The sequence below is a fragment of the Danio rerio genome, chromosome 14 (genome assembly GCF_049306965.1).
Source record: "Danio rerio strain Tuebingen ecotype United States chromosome 14, GRCz12tu, whole genome shotgun sequence".
Taxonomy (NCBI): Eukaryota; Metazoa; Chordata; class Actinopteri; order Cypriniformes; family Danionidae; genus Danio; species Danio rerio.
In genome coordinates this window covers 34,178,312-34,197,209 of record NC_133189.1, presented here as the reverse complement: position 1 = coordinate 34,197,209, position 18,898 = coordinate 34,178,312, and the positions used below count along the sequence as shown (strand labels likewise).

The window sequence follows — 18,898 nt, the reverse complement described above, 5'->3', positions numbered from 1 at the left end:
TTGTGTTTACAATCACTCTCATTGGTTGGTTATGGTTTTATGTGCAATGAGCAGCAAAAATAAATAATGGCATAGTGGCCTACCTAAATAATATTAGTATTTTCAAAATGGCAAAGAGACAATCAAGCACATTTTCATTTTTTTAAAACCACGAATAAATCTGATAATGCCTGACCAAAATAGATTTCAAAAAGGTGAAACTGTGTCAGTGGATCAGGGTAGCAGTAGACTGAAGCAAAACGATCTTAAGTCAGACAGAAAAGATTACAGAAGAGGTAACTGTGGGCTCTTCTTGAAGATTGGACTGAGTGATTTTTTTTTTCCACTTGCCACATAATAGTGAAGTGAACTGAATAGTGATTGTTTATACAATTTATGTTTGTAGCTACAGGTACATGTTTTTATTAACCATGACTGACCTTTAACCTCTTAAACATTTTTTACATGCATTTTTTCCTCTTTGCTATTTTTGCTTATTGGAACCTAATTAGAATAAAACCTAAGTATCATCTATTGATACAGTATGATGTACTTTTAGAGAAAATTATTTCCATATATGTGGACTTGTGGTCCTAATTTACATAAGACACAAACAAAACTGACTGTTTTTTAATGCATACATAGCATATAATTTTCTTTAACTTGCTTTGACTATCACAGTGTAAAAACTCAAATTTTCTCCATTTTGAACAGTAAAAAACAGTGTTTGGGACACTTCATATTCTGCAAAAAAGTTGCAGGATGACACTGTATGTCTGTGACAAAATATAAAACATTCAATGTATTTTAAATAGCCACTTAAGAGCTAAAATGTACTGTCCACGTAGGAGGTTAACATTTTAGGCACAAAATAATAAAAGAAAGTTGCTGAAAAAGAAAGTGATGATTTTTTTTGCGCTAACACCGTTTAATGACGTCATGTTTTGGGAAAACTGAAATTGTTTGGTGGACGACAGTCAAGGTAACATTTACTTCTGATTTTGTTCCAGGGATTATTCATTTACAAATTAAGCACTGATGGAAGTCAATTGTTACAGGTTGTTGGCTTTCTTTAAAATATCTTTCTTTTTGTTCAACGGATGAAAAAAACTCTAGCAGGTTTCTATCAAGTGAAGGGAGAGTAAATCATCACAGAAATATTTTTTTCCCTTTAAGTGAATCTGTATGCACTAAAGTCTGTTATAAAACACTTTTAAAATAAAATAAAAATGGTTGCAAGCTTGCAATCACTCCTTGTTGTGTATCAAAATGCATTTCATCCTCTCTTTTCACATTAAAGTGGCACGGTTTGGTAAAGAAAGCTGAGTGTTTGTGGAAGCAAATGCATTTTTAGAGTTTAACCATCAACTGACCCAGAACAGCAGTGCTAAAGGAGACAGATTCCTTCTCCTTGCCGTCATTGTAGAAAGCCAGATGCCATGTGCCGGGATCCAGATACTGCACAAACACAGCCTCGTTCAAAACTACCGTCTGAATACTGCGTCTCTCGCGGGGCGACTCCACCACGCTCCATTTCTCCTTCCCATCCAAACGCTCCATATAGTCGTACTGCAGAGAAAAAAACGCACAAGGAGAGGGGACGTTTTTAGCTTCCGTGATCTCAAGTGGTTTGACAGCATTCATACATATCAAACGGTGAAACACTTTGAAGTTGAGCACTAGGAATGATTTTATCTAACACCTGCTGACTTCTAAAATGTATCTGCAATGAATGATTGATCCGCCGTTGCGATGAAAGATGTTTTTTTTTACTCTGAAAGGACTTCACAGAGTGGTCTTTCTGTAAATAGAAAGCTTGTGCGCACCTGTGCATGGGACGGCGGCAGCCCTTTGCGAATGTAAACCCCAAACAGTGCATCCTTGCCCAAGGAGATGTTGAACTTGAGGAACTGAGGCTGGTTAAGGTGCATGAGGGATCTCCAGAACACTCCAGGCGGCACCTCCTGGGTCACGCGCCTGCCCACCTCCAGGCTGCCAGTATCTATGCTGCTGTTTCGAGCGGCCCACGGTCCTGATAAAGAGAGGAAAGGGACAAAACAAAAAATCAATCTCTCACCTCAACTGTGCAGCAACTGCCCCTTGTTTATGGATTCCGAAGCAGTTGCCTTGAAAGCAGAAAACAATGCGAAAACAGCCCAAATGCACTTTCTCTCCGGGAGAGACTTATCTGATGGAAGTTGAAAAACACAAATGCTGTTTCCTGAAGTCTTTTTTTTTTTTGTCCGTAACCTCACAGCATTCACTCAGCGCGAAGAAAGCTGAATGTGTATAATAGTAAACAGAGGACAGCCTGAGAGACGGAATAGGGGCTTCTTTGTTGAATATCTGACATTTTCTTTTCAAAATGCTCCTTTCAGAAAACATGATGAATAGCTTATATGGATGAAAAAGTTCAACTTTTTTATTTTATTTTCTGGTGAACCATCCATTAAATGCACGCAAGGTCCCTGCAGTTTTGACTGACTGGTTATGAGGTTCGGTTTTCAGAAGAAACGCACTCTAAACATTTTTTTTTTTGTCAACAGGAAACAGCATTTATAAAGCATTTTTCTTTCACAATGCTATATATTTCAGGTGAAATAGTATATCCAATAGATTTTTTTTCAGTATTTTATAAGACAGTGGTAAGGGAAAGTCTGGAGTGCTCAACCACCATACAAGGTGCATGGACAAAATGAAAATATTGTAAAAAAAAAAAATAGGGAACTCCAGCAACACTTGTAATAAAAGGAGAAATTTTAAATGAAATAAATTAATTTGAACACAATATGCACTATACTATAAGTTTATTTGTCTATATATCAATATATTTGTTTGTGCTTTCATTTTGTATAGATCAATGTTGTATTATTTGAGAAATATGTCGTTTCCCTTTCTAAATGCTGAAACAATGATGATTGATGAGTTGAACTTGTGTTCAAAATATTATTTTAGTATTGTTTAGTCATTTATCTTAGTATTGTGTGTGATAAACATTGTTGATTTGTTCTATCAAAACAGTAAAAACAGCAAACACTATAAATTATTACTATAATGTAATAGAGTATAGTGTTGTCATAATACAGCAAAAAAAAAATGTATTCCATGTCAAAGCTGAATTTTCTTGTCTTCATTGACACATAATCCTTCAGATGCTAATATAATATGACATTTTTTTGAGGCTTAAGTAAATTTGAAGTGTTTGTTTTTCTCTTAATAATTGTGAGAATGTAAAAAAGCTATAGTGTAAGGGCCAAAAAGTATATGTTTTATACAAAAAATATTCTCAAAAAACATTTAGCTGCTTGTTTAAACTACTTATTTAAAATGAGCTTAAACAGCACCGTTCTTGTTTTAGGGTCAAATTAATTGCTTTAGGTTCAATCCACTTAATTTTGTAAAAACATATACTGTATAAAGTTAACAATCAATTTGTGTTGGGACAACATGAAGGAATAGTGTGAAACCCAGTATTTTTACAGTGTTTACACTGAAGAATTGTGTTGTTTCAACTCATTTTAAATAGGTACTTTGAACAAGCAGCCAAAGTCATTTTGTGCGCATAAAAATCCTTATGTCTATAATAAAACATGGAAAATATTTGGTGAAATTTCCATTACTGCAGTGTTTCCCAACCCTGTTTCTGTAGGCACATCTACAGTACACATTTTCAACCTATTCCTAATCAAACACACTTGGATCAACTCATCAGAACATTAGAAGAGACTCCAAAACCTTAAGTTATTGGGTCAGATAAGGGAGACATTTGACATATGTACTGTTGGTGTCCCTCCAGGAACAGGGTTGGGAAACACTGAACAACTGTACATAAACATTCATGCAGCGTCAGTGAGTTCTTAGGTTATGTTCTCAGTCTGCTCAGGGCACTTTAAGAATCTTCTTTCTTTCACTTAACTATAGAACACCTGATGATTTTCTCTTATCCCCTGTAGTTCTACACTTCCTCTTCTCTCTCTGTGTCTTCTGTTAGCTGACTTTCAAACGAACGGAAAGATCTCTTCTACAGTGAGAGTTTGTGTGTTCTTCACCCTCAGGCTTTGGCTCATACCACATGACAACACCACTATCCTGTTTACCAACATAATCACACAAGCTGTTATCCACTTTTCATTTAATGGAAAATCCATGGTTGCCTCCTCTCTTTTTCTCTCTCTGTCTTTCTCTCTCTCTATCTATCGTTTTATTCTCTCTATCTCTTGCTCGTAGCTGCCGGCAATGGCCGAGTGTAAATGGAGGTTGCGTGCAACAGATTCCCTCTGTCCCTATAGTTGTGATGTTCCTTTACACACACACACACACACGGAAAACAGCTCCCCTGTAATCAGGTCAGATCTACACTGGAGACTGCAGCCCTGACAGAGAAAACCTGTGAAAAATGGTGAGGAAATAAAGAACAATGAAAACACAATCAGGACGGAGCAGCCGCAACAGGAGATGAAATAGCCCCCCTCATTAATACAGAACAGCACGGACAGAGGAGAAATGGAACTAAAGAAGGAAAAAAAAAAATAGAGAGCAAGAGAGGAGGGCCGGACGAGAATTTCCTTGGGGAAGAAACGATCTGTCTGTGACCACGGCTGAAGCAATAGTCCAGTTTTATTTCACAACAGAACACAATAGATCTGTTCCAAAACACAGTGAATCACCTCACTGACTACAGTACACAGGCATAAGTAAACTCCTGACTTGAACAGAACCCCATAATTGGATTTTTTGTTTGTTTTGGAATGAACTACACTGGCAGCATCAAAATAAAAACAAAAACTAATTAAATGATAAATATATATGGCCATATAAATAGACATTTGTTTTTAAGTATTTTATTATAATACCCAGGGTTTTATAAAATATAAATTGATTATACACTTATAATAATATTACAGTGCAGCCTGGGACTGATTTTCTATTTGTGAAAAAAATTGCTAAGAAGTGCAGGGTTTATATTTTCTAAAACACAAAATAATACATAAGGCAATTATGTCCAATGGAGTTTTTATACTGCTATTATACTTATAATGCTTTTTGTAAGTGAGTGTTGGGTAAATTATGGACAAACCCAACCACTGGGTTAAAAAATGTAATTTATATTGAATTTAAGAAAATATTCCCAATAATATAAACCCAATCATGCATGGGTTTGTCCAAATTTGACTGAACATTGGGCCAATTTGTATATTTTTTAATCAACAGCTTAGTGCTACTAAGATTATTATAATTATTTTTCTTATAAACAATAACATAGGAACTATTTAAAACAATCTAAACATGTAATATTGTTTAAAATAATTTGGGTAAATAATGGACAATTCCAATTATTAGGATATCATTTTAAATGTAATTGTTTTTAAGTCAACAGCTGGCTTTGTATATATTTTAAACAATTTTGTGTAGAAATAAACATTTAAATGAATGTTCCTAAAAACGTGTACTTTAAATAAACAGTTAATTGAATATATCATGTATTCAACAAAAATATTAAGTTTTATAATGGTTTTAAATTTTGACAATAATTTTAGTACCCACTGCTGGGATAAATATGAACAAACCAAACCATTGGGTTAAAGTTTAAAGTAATTTATATTGAAAAAAAAAAAAAAAAAAAAAAAATATATATATATATATATATATATATATATATATATATATTACCAATAATATAAAACTCAAGCAGGTAACTCTAAAACCTGGAGAAATGTCTATATATAATGTAATAAAAAAGAAAACAGCGTTTTTATAATATTGAACTATGGCACAACAATTCAGTTTTACTCTTATTACTGTTGCAGACACTTATCAACAAATGGCTACTCTGGCCATTTGTATATACGCTGTAAAAATACCTTTTAATTTGTGAATTTGGCTTTTTCATTTATTTACGGTTGTGAATTGCATTATGGAAGCTTGATCTCTGCTCAGTCGACTTTTATTGTTGAGAACTCAACTCAAGAGTTTAACAAATTGACTTTTATTGACATTTTAGTGGTTTAAAATAACATAATACATAATAAATAATATATAAAGAAAATTATTAATATACATTAACAATAATATACAACACCAACCTAGATCTCTTTAAACTATTAAAATGTTAATAAACATATATATATATATATATATATATATATATATATTTTACTTTTCAAGGTTAAAAGTTGTTGGAAGAAAAATAATTCAATACAAAAGCATAAATTAATGGGGAAAAATAAAAATATGAATCACAAAATATACAAAACTGCTAATTTATGGACATTTTTTACAGTGCATGTCAGAGGTACTGAGGTAGTGCAGTAAAATTCTATAATAACAAAACAAAAAAACTGAAAACAAAAGAAAAAGCTAGAATTATTACATAAACGTGATTTAAACAGAGCACAATGAGAACTGAAATAATTAAAATACAATAGAGTACAAAAAAAACAAAACAAAAAAACAACCAAAAAAAACAAAACAGCACCATTCAGAGGCAGGTCTCGAATCACAGCGAGCACGCAGATAAAGGACATCTGAATCTGACTGTCTAAGCACAGCATCAAGTACCGTAACAGGATCCAGCCGAGTGCAGAGAGGCCAATCATAAGCTAATGTAGCCAGCAGGCAGAAGCACACACAAATCATTTCACAGATCAGACCAGAGCATCAAATCATCCCGCACAAGCCCAGATAAGAGCATCTCAACACAATATGCCAGACAATAAGGTAGGATAACAGCTATACACAAAGATGCAGCAGAGGATGACAGAAAAAAGACAACAACCACCAGCAGACACTGCATGACAAAATAATACAACCCTACTGTTAACAAAGCAACCAGCAACAGCCTCATTGCAGCACTGTCTGCGTATGATTAATGAAATCTCACTGTTATGTGGAAAACATTGTGTTTGCATGTGTGAGAAAGAGAGCGATGAGGAGAGAGCGAGGGAGAGAAGTCATATTTGTATGGATGGAATTGACACCGACATGCTGAGGGGTTGAGATGAAGCACTTGAGGTGAAGAGCTGTTTCAAAATGCACAAACGTGTGCTTACAATCTCACTCTATTAACCACACTCACACAAAAACAGCAAACTACAGTGTTATGCTACATAATCTACAGTATTTAATCACAGAGTTAGATATGTTTACATAGTATCGAAGGGAAAATGAGAATCATTCTCTATTCCCTGCATGATGAAGTAATCTGTGGTCGTCACAGCATAATGAACCACTAACTTATCCAGCATATCTTTTACGCAACAGATTCCAGCTGCAACCCATCACCTAGAAACATCCATACACACTCATTCACACACAAACTATGGACAGTTTAGCCAATCAAATTCACCTACACCACATGTCTTTAGACTTGTGGGGGAAATCAGAGTATCCGGAGGAAATCAACGCAAACCCGGGGAGAACATGCAAACTCCACACTGAAACGCCAACTGACCCAGCCGAGGCACGAACCAGCGACCTTCTTGCTGTGAGGTGAACCTGCTACTGCACCACTGTGCAACCCTGGAGAGACCTGACTTTATGATTTCACAGCATGATGCTAGTAAGTTAGCAAGCTAACACGAGTGTATTTTGAACAAATATTTTATTTTTATTTTAAAAACTAATTTCTGATGTGTTTTCATTCTAGTTTTTAATTTTTTTATTTTAACAATTTATGTTTTTTTTTTATATTAACAACTTTATTTTAACAACACTTTTTTGGGGTGTTTTTATTATTATTTTTTATTTATTTATTTCATTTTAGCTTTTTGGTGTAATTTTATTTTATTTTATTTATTTTATTGCATTTTATTTTTTTAGAGTGATTTTATTTTATTTTATTTTAACAAATTGAATTTTTTAAAAATATTTTTTAACTAAATAATCTGTAAAATTAAAACAAAATAAAAATACAATATATATATATACATATTGTCTCATTTTCACCTTCTCTGCAATCTTAACTCTTTAGTGCGAATTAAGTATATTAGAAGGTAACCATCATGGATTTAGTGTTTAGAGTGAATTAAGTGTATTAGAAGGTAACCTAATTAGGTAGCTTACCTTTGGGAGCATGTTACGATGATTTATAACACTGCCTTTATTGCTGCTCCCTAGATTTTGTAACTTGCACTTGTGAGACTTGAAGAGCTCACTCTATTACCCACATACTCACACAAAACACAGCAAGCGATTACACCACATAATCTACTGTACTACAGTATATATGAAATCACAGAGTTAGGTATGCTTGCATAGTGCTGAGGAGTGAGAAAGGAAAATGACACGGCCTGCATATGTATTAAAATTCCAATGAGTTTCCAATATACTGTATAGCCAGTTTTCTTTAAAGACAGCATCCAAACCTTCTAAGCTCACTAAGAATATGATGTAGGCAGCAACTCTGTAAAATGTGCTTTACATGGTGAAATCTAATTTAATTGATTTCAATAGAGCAATATGTTAGCAATCTAACAGCCCAGGCTCAATGGAATTACACGCCTCAGCCAACATTTTTGTAAAATGTAAAATCTGTTGCTCCAGGTACATTTTGTTGTACATTTAAGATGACAAATCCACTAGAGGGAGATGCCTACATTTTTTGCAAATCTGAAATGTGTCTATTGTTACATTTTTTAGATTACTAAACACAACCTATAGTGTTTTCAAAGGTAATATAAGAGAAAAATGCACTGCAACCACAAGAAATTCCAATGAGTTTCCAAAATATAGCCAGTTTTTTTTTTTTTTTTTTTCAAGACAGCATCCAAACCTTCTAAGGTCACCAATTCCCATGATACGATGTATAATAAAAAGAACAGTCCAGGCTCAATGGAATTCCATGCCTCAGCCAAAATTTTTGTGAAATGCAAAATCTGTTAATACAGGTACATTTGAGATCGTACAAATGAGATCATATGAATTCATACGAGTTAGCCCCTAAATTAAGAGATTGTGCTGGTTTTTGCAGTTTCAAAAAAAAAAAAAAAGTATTCTGAAGCATGTATTTCCAATGAGCCTGTGTTGCAAAAGAATGACACTGAAGGTGCTTCAGATAAAATATCTAGTTTCTAATTACATACAGTGTTTTGAGTGATACTTCTCAGCATTAAATGAATATTTAATTTCTCTCACCTTGTTCGCCATTTTTCAATATTATGTGTCACTGAGCTTCTTTCATTACATTCTGGAATCACCTTGTTTGTGAACATTTCAAGTGTTTATTTAATTAGCCTACATATAAGAGACTTTGTTTTAGAACTTTAAATGCAAAACTCTAAGAAATGAAGGTGCAAACGCTGTCAGGCAGATGGATACGGATGCACATTTGTATCTAAAAGTACATCAAAAGTACAAACGTGCACCTTTCCAAAAGGACACTGACCAGCGACAGCTTTATTTCTGAGAATATAGGTTTTGTAACATGTCTGTATATGTGTTTAAAGATGACTAGGCACTCTCTGCAGGGTTGCTGTCCTGTCCTTCATACAGAGGTGATGTGTTTTCTTGAGTGTGAGCATCTGAGACAGGGACAGACAGAGAGATCTGGGGAAAAAACATGGGTGTACGTGTTGTGTAAGTCTGTAAGCGTATGAGTGTGTCTGCTTGGGGTGATAATCAGCTTTAATTGAAAGTTTGATTGCTGGGAAAATCAGAGTTATCAGTAGGTTATGAGGAGATGCTAATTATCAGGGATTATGCAGGCTGTAATAATTAGAGAAGTATAGAATACTAATCTACATACTAAAATGTGTGCAGTTTGCTGTATACGTGTACTACGAATGATATGCAAAAAAGTTATATATGTTATACCTGGATGGTCTAATACAGTGTTTCTCAATCATGTTTCTGGAAGACCACCAACACTGCATGTTTGGAATGTCTCCTTTGTCTGTGACATTCATAATGGTTTTTCAGTCTCTGCAGTCATCATGAGCTGATGATCAGAATCAGCTGTGTTTGGTTAAGGAGACATGGACAATGAGCAGAGGTGGTGGTCCTCCAGGATTGTGGTTGAGAAACACTGGTCTAATACATCTGGCAGCATTTGCACAGAACGAAATATTGCACAAAACAGCTTGATCTGCTCTTCCCAAAATATTTTGGTCTACTTTAAAGGGATTAACAAAAAAAATAAAATAAAAAAAATAAATAAATAAATAATAAATAAATAAATAAATAAATAAATAAAATCACCAAAAAAAATTTTGTAATTACTTTACACTCATTTCTATTGTGCTTTTTTATCTTCTTCTGTTGAACAAAACATAAGGCATTTTGAATATTGTTGTTAATCGATTGCCATTGGATTCCACAGTAGAAAAATAAAATTAATAAATAACATGCAAGTCAAAGGCTACCAGTTTCCAACATCAAACTTGAAAATATTTACTATTAATTTGTGTTCAACAGAAACACATTTGGAACAAGTACAAGTGAGAAAACAATTACAGAAGATTCATTCATTCATTAATTTATTTTATTTTCGCCTTAGTCCCTTTATTCATCAGGGGTCGCCACAGCGGAAAGAAGCGTCAACTCATGCAGCATATGTTTTACGCAGCAGATGCCCCTCCAGCCGCAGCCCAACACTGGGAAACACGCTCTTGCATTCACACTCATACACTACAGCCAATTTAGCTCATTCAATTCACCTGTACCGCATGTCTTTGGACTGAGGTACATGCGAACGAGGGGAGAACATGCAAACTCCTCACAGAAATGCAAACTGGCCCAGCTGGGGCTCAACCAGCGACCTTCTTGCTGTGATGCAATCGTGCCACCCACTGTGCCACCATGATACCTACTGAATATTCTACTAGTATCTAGATGCAGCCTTTATGATGCAAGCTGAGATTGCATCTCCCAGAGTAAGAGACTCTCAGTGAGGCGAGCCCATTAAAAAGCAAAGCAGGCAGCTCAGACTGAACTACACCAAGTCTGCAGACAGACCCCTCTCCAATATTGAGCTCTGGTTAAACTATACATTCAGTGCTTTTGTCTTACTTATATTTGGATTTTTCACAAAATTGGATGTGAACAGCAAAACTGTTCTCATGTCTAAAATTAGAAATGTGAAATGATAATGAGAGCATACAACTACTGAGGTCTTTTCACACGTACAAACAGATAGATAGACTGTGACCTTTAAAACCCAAAGTGATCATAACCTGGGAAAACAATAGCAATATATACAAACATCAATATAATGATGTTCCATACTGTATATTACGGATTTAGGGCCTTTTTTTCTTTGTAAATGCTCTCATACTGCTCATTTTTAGACTTTCCTGACTACAAAAGTAAGAGCAAATGTTACCATTCCACATTTTTGCTCTCTGTGAATGCAGATCACTGCATGCAGTGTTTCTATAGCTGTGAATATAAAGATCTTGATTGGCTGTCGTTTGTAAAGCATACAGCCATGCCATTATAACAACACATCGTTTCACACTGTACAAATTTCCTATGCAAAAGCAGGATTCATCCAGTAACTCGACTTTGTTTAAAGTGTGCAACGTTCCTTATACCCAGGGTTAGAAGCAGGGTTTAGAATGACAATAACAAGGAGTTGAGTGCAGTGTGAAAAGCAATTTTGACATGTTTCTTGTTGCGTAACACATACAGTTTCACAGACTATTTTTGAAAATGTAATCACCCTCCCAGCACCGCTGGCCCACAATGCCTTGCTCCTCTACCTAATCACATGGTTACTTGGTTTCTTACGACTTGTCACACGGCTACAGAAATGAAGCTCAGAGAATAATGTCTCTTGTCGATCGTGGAAGCAGGCAGGAAAGTGTGTGTGGGCATAAATGTGCTGTCATGATGGGACCTCGGAGTGCGACAGAGAAGCAAATTACTAAACACAAATCAAAATGACTTCAAGCTGGAAACAAATTGATATACAGGGCAGTGGAGGTTTCAGCCCAACTGATTTCTTTTTGTATCTAGTTTATAGGGTTTTTTCCCCCTCCTCGTTGTGCTATTCTGTCACAATCTTGGCATTCTTCTTATGGTAAAAAGCGTGCAGGACTGCAGGCTGTGCTGCTCACCTCTGCCTCCAGAGGGCGATGTTGCTACGTCACTGTTGCTGGGCAGCCCGGCTCCCAAGCCGTTGTTCAGCATGGGACCAACCACAGGTTTCAGCTGCCAGTTCAGCCCCAACAGATTCATGGCTGAGAGAGAAAGAGAGCAATAGAGAGAGACAGAGAAAGAAAAAGGAAAGAAAGAATGTAAACGGTGCAAGTATATGGGAAAAGAAAGATAGCCAGAAAAAGAAAAGCTTGAGGATTTTGAACTGCCGCTTCACAAAGAGTGCACAAAATGATTTAAAACGAAACAAAATACTAAATCTAAAATGTATTGTATTGATCTTTTAAACCTAGTACAGACAGAGAAAGGCTGTAAGATGAAGTGGTTTATTTTGTGGCTGAAAAAAACAAGCAGACAGCCTAGTCATTTTTATTGATTGCATGACTGATTGATGTTGACTGACTGTGGAGCCATCTGTCGCTCACAGGACACTTGCATTTGATCCTCAGTCTGATGTATGTCAGAGCAGCGTGTGTGGATATAAAACTAGATTGGGGATTGCGCACATGCAATACACACCGTTTCAGAAACCGCACTCTAAAATGTGTTCTAACTCTATTTAATCTGAATTTGAACAGCCATCATTCACACAGCTCTGGATGTGTTACCATGCATATTCATTAAATATCTGAAATAAGAGTGCAGTACTTCCAGGTTTGACAGAATTTTCTTGCTGTTTCTACTTGCTGTAATTATTCTGTACAGTAAACTATATTTTTACTTACTACGGAGTTGTCATTTTATTTTAGCCTGAGTTTACACATGAGGTTCAGGCCCAGTTTACACTAATACATTTAAGTTTTAAAAGGCATAAGTTTTGCTATGGTTCCGCCTTCCATCCACACTACCCCGAAGTATTCAAGCCCTGAAAATGGAGTGTTTTAAATGCGCTGAAGAGGCCGCTTCCATTTAAAAAAAATGCTGCTCTGTGTCAGTGTGGATGGGAAAAAAACGGAGACATCTGAAAACAGAGGTATGGCTGCAGACATTCAACTATCTGGTCTAGCATCTAGATTGGGACTTTTTCTCAGTATTAAGTGGACAAAGTTCAGTCTTGCATCCTTGCCTTGTAAGTTCAGACTTCACAAGTTTGATATGGAAAACAAACTCCCGAGGACATGTCGGGTATAATGTCATTTACATCCTTCTATCTTAACAATAACATGAAAACATGATATAAGGAACTGCCTATTTTCACTTTAATATTAACAACGTAACAGACACCAACATATTTATTTGACTGTAATCTTCACCATATGTATATTTATAACAAAACGGAGCGTATAACATAACTGCCTCCTTTCATTTTCATTGCATAATATGAAACATACCCTGTCCCTTTTGGTGAATATCAGTTTTAATAATCAATATTGGCCATTATAAAATTATAACATGCAACAAGTTATACAATATAGAAAATAAAGGCAAGCAATCAGTCAATATGCAGATTCAGTTTATGTGGTTACATAAATTAATATATTAACTTATCTTTGTGCCCAGCCAAGACATGTTACCTGAGAACAAGTAATAGTTTCAAAAGACCAAAGAGTCGTGAGATAGAGAGAAGATTAATTAAATATCATGCTTAACAACTATAGTGAGAAGACATCCAGCGGAAGATCCTTAATTAACTGTCCAATGTGTGCTGCTCTCACCTGGGGAGGTGTGCTTAAAGCACCTACTGACTGGAGCTAAGACCTCTGCGTACACTGCAGTGCATGCCAGAGAGTGTGTGTGGTCACATGGTGTGCAATTTCAGTGGTATAGTGTAGACAGAGATCTGTTCAGAAACGCTAGGTGAAAAGCCAGTGTGGATGTGGATCATTTTCATTCAAAAAAGTATTACTGTAAATGGGGCCTCAGTTTTCTTAGTTCTTTTGGTCTATATAAAAAAGGATGAATGCTTAGCATTGGTGCAGTTCTGTTCTATTTATAGATGTTTTATGTATCAGAACTTATTGCCCAAGACAACAATGATGAGTTGAAAAAAACAAGTGTTAACACGTTGTTATTTATCAGATGAGAACTCGTAAAGAGCATATAAATGTGTATAGAAACCAAAACAATTCCTTTGTATTACGCATAATTGAAGCTCCAGGACTCATGGTCACATCTTTTGATATCATGTCCTGTTTTTGATTTGTTTAGATGGCTTTAGTCTGTGTCAAAACACATTTTGCTTTTCAGTCTACCAGTTTTCACAATTATTCATATGAACTTCACGAACAGAGCAATCACACCAGAGTGGATTTAATTGGAAGCAAACCATCTAGTGTGAACACACCCTTAAAGGAATAGTCATTATAATAATGACTCATAACAAATACAAAGAAAATAAATAAACCTACATTGTGTAATGTAATACGCACATCATTCTTCAGAAAGTAATAAACACAGCCTTCTTCAGAAAGTGCCACAAAATTATGTTCTCTGAGTAGATTACAGGAACTGGGTGACAGATCTAATTGGCACTTTAACAAAATCACTTTAACTGTGTGTATGTGTGTGTGTTTATTTCAGTCATTCAATCACAGACGCCCTTAGGAAACGACGTAGACGTGTTTCTAAAGGCAAACAGACAGAAAGCAAAGCAGGCAGCGACACCCACGTCTGTAAGCATTACTTGCACCTCAACAGGTTGAAGAAAAAGTTAACAAATGCACAGGCAGAAAACCAGCAGAATCCTGACAGAATTGAGAGCTTTCATGTGGAGCTGGCATGATTCAGCGACAATCTGAGTGACAGCTGAAAGAAAGCAGATCTTTCTCCGTCTTTCCTCTTTGTGTTGCGAAGCTGTTGTTTCTTTTTCGTGCCTGTGGAGCTTATTTTGGTCTGTTCGCTCCGAGGCCTGTGTGCGGTTTGTCAGCTGAATCTCTTCCCGACCCGTGTCCTTTCTAGTTCTGCCAAGAAAACTTTTATCGCAGGCAGAAGAGAGAAGAGCACTTAGTCTGCTGAACTCCAGAGGTGCCGCAGGAAATGCGGGAGAGAAGAAGTCCTTTGTAGCATACGGTCTCGGGCTGATTGCAGGATCTTGCGCTTTATCTTTCCAGTCTGTGTCTGCGTCGTCTGATTTTCACAATGACGGTAAAGATGGGCTGAACTGTTAGTCATCAGAGACAGCAGGAATCACTACCTCAAGTCACAGGAGGAGGTTCATGTGAATGTGTTGTTGTGACACTACCATGTATGACCACAATTTTGCATTGTTTTACTGCTTCATTTGTTTTGCACTAGCTTGCTTACCCATTATGCAGATATGCATACCTGTCAACCCTCCCGTTTTTCCCAGGATTCTACCGTATTTTACAGTTCTATCCCGCTATCATCACGTAAAGTTATTAAAGTGAATCAAAAGTCTGAGTTTTGAGTGCATGTTTGAACCATAGATTTGAACAGACATATACACATAATTATTTTTAATAACATCTAAAGATGTCGATCTTGGTAGTTTTTTTTTTTCAAACACAACTAATTTTGTTCTTAATGAGCAGAAATAGTTGTAAAAGCAATCAAATTTCTGATAATACAATAAAACAGCTCTAGATAAACATATTCAATAATTTGGGTAAGATCTAAATTTTTGCATAGCTGTTCACATTGTAATTATAAATGTGGCCAATCTCAGATTTGCAGTGTGACCAGATCATGGCCCTAAACTGACCCACATGCACAAAAGTACAATTACGGACTGCACAAAATGTCTAATTATGCACACAATGTGTACTGTACTGTGAAGTAAGCTGATTATGTATTGTCAGACTATGATTATTGCCCTTTTCACAGACAACCGCGGTGTGTTTCATGAACTGTGAAAGGTTGTTCTGCTACTACTAATGGGTATTCCGTTGGGCTGAGGGCGATTAATCGAAAAATATTCTAAATCGACATTCAGAACCTATAATCGGTCTAATTTTCCCTACAGTGTATGGAGTCACGTGACCCCGCTCCATAGAGAGCACGCGTATGGTCCGGCGCAGCTTTCATGCAGGCGCATTCCCATGCACCTCTCAAAAATGTACCTACACAGTGTAATGACACAGCGCAAGCTCTGTGATTGATCGATTTGGTAGTGTTGACACACGTGGGCTGTATAGAGAGCCTTTGTTGGAGCGAGTTTTTACAAGTCTTTACCTAATGATTAAAGTTGTTGCACACCTACCGGTTCCCACCTATAAATGAGCGAGTTTTAACTTCTTGTACGATAAATCACTCGATGAAAATGTATAAATCAGCCTTAAAAGTAAATCTGATCTCTGGTCAGGTAGGACGATGGACCCCTTCTTGAGCCTTATTTTGCACTAAATTTAGGATGACTGTAAGCTGCGCCATTACATTAAAACTATTTACATTAAAATATTTGTTCACAGAAGATGCAAGAAATGCAATGTTTAAAATATTGTTTACAGGCTATACAAAAGTTATTTTATTTAGAATTGATACTGCTTATTTTTATACTACAATGAAAATAATTAATTTTGTATCTAAAAGTGCAATTTATGCATTTTCACTTATTTATAAGAGTTATTTTAGGCAATCTGTGTTTTTATTTTCAGTTGTTCAATGTTGTTCAATAAATAATCATAGATAGTAGAAAGGGTGTGTTTCTTTCAATTATTTTAAAATCAAGCAATATACCCTTCATTTAAAAATCTCTGACTTATATATATTCGTTCACTAATCATAATCATAATAATCATAATCGTAATCGAGTTAAAATGTTCAATCAATCGAGATTTTGATTTTAAACCAAATTGCCCAGCCCTAGAATTTTGCTATTAAATAATTCTATAAAATAAGTCACTAGTGTTAGAAAGATTTATGACAGCCGCGGCAAGCGTCTTTTTGACCACCAGTGTAGTGAACTCATCAAAGGTTAATGATTAAAGCCGCAGATTGACCTGTGAAGGCGGAGTTGGTTGATCTCAGAGTTATTTCATTTTTCTTCATTATAAACAACAGACACATGCAGAATGGGGGTTTGGGTGCTTTTTTAAAAACATTTTTTTTCAAAGTGAACAACCAACTTTTCTGTGGAAAAGTATTTGCTCTGTGTGCCATTCTACTATACTGCTGAGGAGTAGATGATGTTTGTCACTCTAAGATTATGTAAAAGTCACAAAAAATCCTACAAAACTGTTCACACTGCGGTCACATCGCAAAAGATCACATCTGATTTAATGCTACATATAAAAGTGGCACAAATCTGAATAAAAAAAGAACAGATTCAATGTAGTTTGGGCTGTTCACTCTGTCAAGATAAAAACATTCACATCTGGGCAAAAAAAAAAAAAATCAGATTCAGGCCACATTTGCCTTCAGTGTGAACCTAGCCTTAGAGTCCACATTTCAAATGATACAATAGTGGGTGTGGCTTTTTTTCTATTGCGAGCTGATTGGATGTAGTAAAGTAAACATTTCATTCAAAAAGATCTGGAAAAACGGTTTTTGGGACAAATATTTCAACCTAAGACACCTCTTCATTCTTTCTGTCTATCTTTCTCTTGACTCACCATTTGTCTCATTCTTGTTCTATGCTTTTCTGCCTGTCTCACCATATTCTTCTATCTTATTTATCTCCTGTTGTCTACATCTCCCACACCCTCATCCTACTGTATTTTGGCAGGACTTTTTAAACCTCTTGTTTGCTGGCTGACACTTTCACTCTTTATCCGTCACTGGGTTAGTCTGTCTTACTCCTTTTGCCTGTCTCATTCTCTCAGTTTGTCTTGATCTTTCTGCCCATCCTTTCTTCTGACCTCTCCATCTTGCCCTTTGCTCCCTCATTATCTTTCTGACTGTAAAACTTTCCTTTGCCAGTCTCACAGTATTTGTTTCTCCACTTGTCTCACTCTCAACCTCAGCATCTGAACTGAATTCATGTCTCACTCTGTCCACGTAAACATTTCCATTCATTGCCTCATGGCAGGACTTCACAAACCTCTGCTGTCTCTTTTACTCTTTATCTGTGTCACACTCATTTAGTCTGTCTCACTCTCTTTATATGTCTCATTCTTTCTGCCTGTATCAATCTTTCTGCCTATCTCACTATCTCTTATTCTTTGTCCCTAACTTCCTTTGTCTTGTTGTCTTGAGTCACTTTGTTCCTCAGTATACGTATATACAATCTTTATTATTATGACAATCTCCCTGTCTCACTCTTTTCATAACCCTCTCTGTATCCAGTCTACCATTCGCATTCTATCAAGGCACCACAGAAACCTCTCAGATTATTTCTGTCTGCCTTGTTTCGCTCATTATTCTCTCTGTGTAATTTCGAACTCGTTCTGTTTATCTAACAGTAAAACTCTCTTCTTCCTTTGCTGGCTGACTCCCTCATTATCTCAAACTTATCTCTCATCATCTCACTCCATTCAAAACCATTCCATATCATGCCAAGTGTAGCTATGCTATTGCACATTGTCGAACTGGACAAATATTTACATTACTCAAAATGTAAATGATTCCAATTTAATTAGGTCTAGCCATCACTCTTTACCATCACTGCAAAAAAAAAAAAACTGCAAATACGGTTTATTCTGGCATAATTCGCTCGATTATAAAAGCTGGTTTATACTTCTACATCGAGCAATCGCTGTGACCCACGATACATGCCTTGCTATTTGTGTTGCTCTGCAAAAACACTTCCAAAACGTTAGCTGGTAGCAGGTTTTTATGTTCCTGTGAACATAAATAGTGAAATTGTGGGTGTTTGTTTTTTTCTGAATGCTACCTTAATGTACAAGTAGCTCAAACTTGCTCATTCTGAGGTGGGAACCCATGTACATGCAACAACTTTAATCATAAAGTGAACACAAAACAAAAGTTT

General features: G+C 36.0%; 1 protein-coding gene across 33 annotated transcripts in view; it reads right to left on the bottom strand.

Annotated features, from left to right (window-relative positions):
* The window catches only part of tenm2a (teneurin transmembrane protein 2a), a 1,361,633-nt gene that overhangs the window by 58,803 nt on the left and 1,283,932 nt on the right, over nucleotides 1-18,898 (bottom strand). For 22 of the 33 annotated variants that reach the window (XM_073921891.1, XM_073921890.1, XM_073921893.1 and 19 more), the window contains 3 exons: nucleotides 12,033-12,155; nucleotides 1,806-2,011; nucleotides 1,353-1,548 (listed from right to left, as the gene is read on the bottom strand). In XM_073921891.1, the coding sequence (XP_073777992.1) occupies nucleotides 1,353-1,548; nucleotides 1,806-2,011; nucleotides 12,033-12,155 (525 nt within the window). The remainder of the gene's footprint in view (nucleotides 1-1,352; nucleotides 1,549-1,805; nucleotides 2,012-12,032; nucleotides 12,156-18,898) is intronic. The other 11 variants (XM_073921909.1, XM_073921899.1, XM_073921902.1 and 8 more) reach the window with 1 other exon arrangement.